General features: G+C 41.5%; 1 protein-coding gene across 1 annotated transcript; it reads left to right on the top strand.

Annotated features, from left to right (window-relative positions):
* The first annotated feature begins 2,340 nt into the window (after nucleotides 1-2,340).
* LOC106456553 (protein NLRC3-like) lies at nucleotides 2,341-5,682 on the top strand. Its single transcript, XM_013916061.1, has 5 exons — nucleotides 2,341-2,554; nucleotides 2,751-4,554; nucleotides 4,625-4,798; nucleotides 4,929-5,084; nucleotides 5,619-5,682. The coding sequence occupies exons 1-5, from the start codon at nucleotides 2,341-2,343 to the stop codon at nucleotides 5,680-5,682; spliced, it is 2,412 nt and encodes an 803-aa protein (XP_013771515.1).
* The last annotated feature ends 357 nt before the right edge of the window (nucleotides 5,683-6,039 follow it).

Below are 6,039 nucleotides of genomic sequence, written 5' to 3'. Positions count from 1 at the left end.
CAGCATCTGTGATCAGAGTTTGGATCAGAAGTAGGTGAAAACAAGGGCAGTTGGTCACCTGCCCACCTGGAGGAGCAAACAGCATGCAAACGTTGTTCTTCAGCATAATCACATACAGCCATGATATTCACTGTTGGGTCTGTCTAGCACAGACCTACTGCTGGAACGAGACAATTCTACTACAACAGCAAAAGCAAGACGCAACTCACCAAAGTTCTTTGTCTTACTCATGCACGAGGGAGAGAACTGTGACGAGCGTCGTTCCTTCGCTTGACCCAGTTGCTCTCGTCTGCCCCCTCGTAACACTGCTCTTTATTACAGTTACATGACTATGCATAAGTTCATTAACATATGAAGTTTTACACAGGCATACATGTGAACGAGAACCATGTCTGTGTGTATGTATAGGCATGCGCGTGTGTGTGTGAGGGGGGGTCAAGTATGGGCTCAAATTGTGGTCATAAATATTTTGTACTTGTAAGTCAGGATTTGTATGTGTAAAAAGAATTTGTATGTATGTAAAAAAGATTTGTGTGTGGACTTCGCCAAAAAATACGTGTGAAACTCTGCACTCAAGTTTCAAGTTACAAGTATGAATTTTGACCCTATTTTTCTTCCTTTCAGCTGATTGGCCAATGTCATGTCAATCACAAATTTAACTATCCAATCAGAGAACAGATGGGTTTGGCTATTGGAGGGGTGCTTTATGGAGCTTCAGGTCCTTGAAGGAAATAAATGCCCTTTTACATGCCAGCCCAGCGTTTTCCTTCATCATCAGGAAGGGAAACAGTCTGTGGTTTTGTGATTTTTGTGTCACAGATTTATGTGCTTAATACAGGGACCTCCAGAGACTTTTCAACAGTGCTGTGGACCTCGGGGGGCAGTGTTGTGGAAATGACACAGTCTCCACTAGTGGGGATAGTTACAAAGCTTTCTTCGTTATGAATGAGCATACATGTTTTTATTGAACATTTGAAGAACCAGCAAAAAAAACAGAAACGCTTGTAGAGGACATAAAGTCAAAGATAGAAACGACAAGGAGCAGGTGCATCTAGTACAGATGCCGCAAAAACCCACAGAGCTCAGCAGCCAGCACAACAAATTCTGGATCCTTGGCTTTTAGTTAGCAGTTAGCATTAGCAGCACATGCTGCGTCCAATGTGAAAGGAGCTTTATGCTGCGCAGTGTGACTCACAGCAATGCTCCCGGGTCAGCCCTGACTTTGTGTTAAACTAATCCTAAAGTAATAATGGTATTTCTAACCACTGATATACCACAACTTTATCCTTTCAACAGCTACTGAAAGTTAGGGGACCTAGCTTCTATCGGATATTTATATAGAGATCCTCCAGCTTCAAACTGTATTACCCTTCAAGGACCTGTGGTTCAAAAAAGCTCCCCTCCGACAGCCAAACCCATCTATTCTCTGATTGGATAGTTAAGTTTGTGATTGACATGACATTGGCCAATCAGCTGAAAGGAAGAAAAATGGGGTCAGAATTTGTACTTGTAACTTGAAACTTGAGTGCAGAGTTTCACACGTATTTTTTGGCGAAGTCCACACACAAACCTTTTTTACATACACACAAGTTCATTTTACACATACAAATCTTTTTTACACACACAAATTCTTTTTACACATACAAATTTTTTTTACACACACATAAATTCTTTTTACACATACAAATCCTGATTTACAAGTACAAAACTGATTTACAAGTACAAAATATTTATGGCCACAATTTGAGCCCATAGTCAAGATGTGACCCTGTGAACGACTCCCCAAAGCTGGTGCTAGGAGCGCAGCGGTCCACCTAAACAAAGGGCTCTTATACTTAAGCAGATACAGAGTAGGTGTCCTCATATAGTATAAATCAGAAAGAGAAGGTATGACCTCTCTCATGACCTTAGGGTGTGTGTGTGCATGCCAGAACACTCTGGAAGGCATACAGAGTCTTTACAGACTGCTAAGGATCAAACCTCTATCAATCTACAAACATTTATATACTTCTAAGCATAAATGATTATAAATTTCTATGCACAAATGACAATAATAAAACATAAACCCAACATTCACATTAAATACAGAGTGCACCTTTACTGTACACTTCCTAAAACTGAATGTTCTCACAGGGTTACCCAGCAGAGCTCAGAGGTTCCCAGTGGTCAGTCTGTCGTTCAGCATCAAACAGACCTGGATGTCATATTCATGGTGAGACCAATTAATGCTGTATCAATGACATGGAAGGATGCATTTCGTGTGCTAATTGGACACTAGACAGTTTTAGCAATCAGCTTATAGGTTCTTATTATTTCCTTTTTCAGTTACTGGAGATAAAAATGGTCAATTTTGTAAAGACCGAGCTCAGGAAGATCCAGAAAGTTTTGAGTGCAGATTACCCAGAATGCTTAGAGAGTCTGAGGGAGAATGATGAGATGTTGGAGAATGAGGACGAACAGCAAAGGAAGAGTAGCAGAGTAGCATTTCTGAAGATCACACTCCACTTCCTGAGGAGAATGAAGCAGAGGAAGCTGGCTGACCATCTTCAGAGCAGTAAGAATCTTTTATTAGCTTTGACATGATGTGGAAGTTCTGGAAGTTTGTATTTCAAACCTCAGCTCATCTTTAATATGATGCAAAACATCTGCACCATTTAACTCCTCCTGAGAGGCTGTTTTATTGCTTTATTTTTCATTTATCTGATCGCATTAACTTATTGTAAAAATAACATGATTTTGTGATCCTTCAGGGACCCGTGCTCCAGGGTGCCAACATGAACTCAAGTCTAACCTGAAAAAGAAGTTCCAGTGTGTGTTAGAGGAGATTGCTAAAACAGGAAACCCAACCCTTCTGAATCAGATCTACACAGAGCTCTTCATCACAGATGGAGGGACTGCAGGGGTCAGTGATGAATATGAGGTCAGACAAATTGAAACAGCATCCAGGAAACCAGACAGACCAGAAACTACAATCAGACAAGAAGACATCTTTAAAGCCTCATCTGTTAAAGATAAACCAATCAGAACAGTGCTGACAAAGGGAGTGGCTGGCATTGGGAAAACAGTCTTAACACAGAAGTTCACTCTGGACTGGGCTGAAGACAAAGCCAACCAGGACATCCAGTTCATGTTTCCATTCACTTTCAGAGAGCTGAATGTGCTGAAAGAGAAAAAGTTCAGCTTGGTGGAACTTATTCATCACTTCTTTACTGAAACCAAAGAAGCAGGAATCTGCAGCTTTGAAGACTTCCAGGTTGTGTTCATCTTTGATGGTCTGGATGAGTGTCGACTTCCTCTGGACTTCCACAAAACTACAATTCTGACTGATGTTACAGAGCACACCTCAGTAGATGTGCTGCTGATAAACCTCATCAGGGGGAAACTCCTTCCATCTGCCCACATCTGGATAACCACACGACCTGCAGCAGTCAATCAGATCCCTCCTGAGTATGTTGGCATGGTGACAGAGCTCAATGGATTCACTGACCCACAGAAGGAGGACTACTTCAGGAAGAGATTCAAAGATAAGAAGCAGGCCAACAAGATCATCTCCCACATCAAGATATCTCGAAGCCTCCACATCATGTGCCACATTCCAGTCTTCTGCTGGATCACCGCTATAGTTCTGGAGGATGTGCTGAAAACCAGAGAGGGAGGACCGCTGCCCAAGACCCTGACTGAGATGTACATCTACTTTCTGTTGGTCCAGGCCAAAGTGAAGAAGATCAAATATAATGGAGGCACTGAGACAGATCCATACTGGAGTCCAGAGAGCAAGAAGATGATCAAGTCTCTGGGAAAACTGGCTTTTGATCAGCTGCAGAAAGGAAATCTGATCTTCTATGAATCAGACCTGACAGAGTGTGGCATCAATATCAGAGGAAACTCAGTGTACTCAGGAGTGTTCACACAGATCTTTAAAGAGGAGAGAGGACTGTATCAGGAGAATGTGTTCTGCTTCATCCATCTGAGTGTTCAGGAGTTTTTGGCTGCTCTTCATGTCCATCTGACCTTCATCAACTCTGGAGTAAATCTACTGGAGAAACAGCAAACAATATCTAAGATGTCCAAAGTATTTAAAGACAAACCTAAACTGAAAGATCTCCACCAGAGTGCTGTGGATAAGGCCTTACAGAGTCCAAATGGTCACCTGGACTTGTTCCTCCGCTTCCTCCTGGGTCTTTCACTGCAGACCAATCAGACCACTCTACGAGTCCTTCTGACACAGACAGGAAGTAGTTCACAGTCTAATCATGAAACAGTCCACTACATCAAGAAGAAGCTCAGAAAGAATCTGTCTGCAGAAAAAATGATCAATCTGTTCCACTGTCTGAATGAACTGAATGATCGTTCTCTAGTGCAGGAGATCCAACTGCTCCTCAGTTCAGGAAGTCTCTCCACAGATAAACTGTTTCCTACTCAGTGGTCAGCTCTGGTATTTGTCTTGCTTTGTTCAGAAGAAGATCTGGATGTGTTTGACCTGAAGAAATACTCTGCATCAGAGGAGGCTCTTCTGGGGCTGCTGCCTGTGGTCAAAGTCGCCAAGAAAGCCCTGTAAGTGGATTTATGAATAAAACAACAACTTTTTATAGAACAAAGCGGCTCATTTTTAGTTGTTTTTCAGGTTGAGTTGTTGTAACCTGTCAGAGAGAACCTGCAAAGCTCTGTCTTCGGTTCTAAGCTCAGAAACATGTATTCTGGAAGAACTAGACCTGAGTAACAACAACCTGCAAGATTCAGGAGTTAAACTTCTTTCTGCTGGTCTGATGAGTCCAAATTGTAAACTGGAAACTCTGAGGTCAGGATGGCAGTCATTCAACAGTTACAGACAGTTCTGAGTTCTGTTTGATTCTTCTATTCTCTAATTGTATGATTGTCCTTTAACGTCTTGAATTTTGTGGCATTTTGTGGCATTTTTCTTCTTCCAGCCTGTCAGGCTGCCTAATCACAGAGGAAGGTTGTACTTTCCTGACGTCAGCTCTGAGCTCAAATCATTCCCACTTGAAAGTGCTTGACCTTCGCTACAATCATCCAGGAAAATTGAAAGTGAGGCAGGGACTCAAGGATCCACACTGGAAACTCAGGTATGGACAGGGCATGGCTACTCATTTAATACTATTTTGGCTAATTGTTTGCTGATTTAATGTGTTTTTGCTCAGAGCATCATCATAAAGAAGAGCTCATTTTGGGTATTTCTGAATTTTAGCTAGAACAAACCAAAATTTTAATTTCCAGTGACAATATTTCACATATTGGAGGGTTTAACTGGTTTGCACACATTCCAGTCTGGGCGGACTTGGATTCTTTTAGCAGCATCCCAGTTTTAGCAGCATTATTGGTGGATAGCTGCTGTCCATATTAAAAAAAACTATTTTGTGCTCCAGTAGTACAGGCATTACTGAACACTGTCAGTAGTCTTGGCTTACACTGATAATTTTCTTAGATGATTTAGAACAACAATGTACTTACAAATATTAGATATAAGGAACAAATAAAAGATAACTACCTAATGTAACTGGGTCAAACTTGGAAGAACAGGGAAAACTCTGGTGCTTCATGTGCAACAGTTAGATCTCATGTTGAATAGAAAATCATTGTTACTGTGTTTCTTTCTCCAGGCTCGATCATGGTGGACAGCAGTGGTTAAAACCTGGTTTGAGGAAGTGTAAGTTTGACAAATGATGACAAATCAGCAAAATCCAAATTTTATCGCTGTGCTATAAGTTGATGTGTGCTCATCCGATCGTTCAGTCTGACGTCACTAGCCGTGTCTGGGCCTACACTCTGCTGCAGGTCCATATATCAAATGATCACTGTGGCATTACTGAGAGTTGAAAAACTGTCTAAAGTCTTTCATCTTTAATGAAATGATCAGCGTTCTGCTCTACCAGGTGTAACAACTGAGTTTAACATCCAGGCATCCATGAAAACGGAATTTATGACATTTAACGGAGTTAGAAGTCAGCAGGAAGTTAGCTCGCTAGCTTCCATCTAAATACAATATAGCATGTCCTGACTGTGGCGGTTTGGAAACAAATT

The sequence above is a fragment of the Pundamilia nyererei genome, unplaced genomic scaffold (assembly GCF_000239375.1).
Source record: "Pundamilia nyererei isolate P.nyererei 1_Seehausen unplaced genomic scaffold, PunNye1.0 scaffold00446, whole genome shotgun sequence".
Taxonomy (NCBI): Eukaryota; Metazoa; Chordata; class Actinopteri; order Cichliformes; family Cichlidae; genus Pundamilia; species Pundamilia nyererei.
The sequence above is the reverse complement of the archived record's forward strand: the minus strand, read 5'-3'. Positions and strand labels throughout refer to the sequence as shown.

What these genes read in the sequence shown, in the direction of transcription:
- LOC106456553 (XM_013916061.1), top strand. Translation starts at nt 2,341, where the DNA reads ATGGTCAATTTTGTAAAGACCGAGCTCAGGAAGATCCAGAAAGTTTTG. An exon ending in AAAGTCGCCAAGAAAGCCCT is followed by an intron (nt 4,555 to 4,624) that starts GTAAGTGGATTT and finishes GTTGTTTTTCAG; the next exon opens with GTTGAGTTGTTGTAACCTGT. An exon ending in GATCCACACTGGAAACTCAG is followed by an intron (nt 5,085 to 5,618) that starts GTATGGACAGGG and finishes TTCTTTCTCCAG; the next exon opens with GCTCGATCATGGTGGACAGC.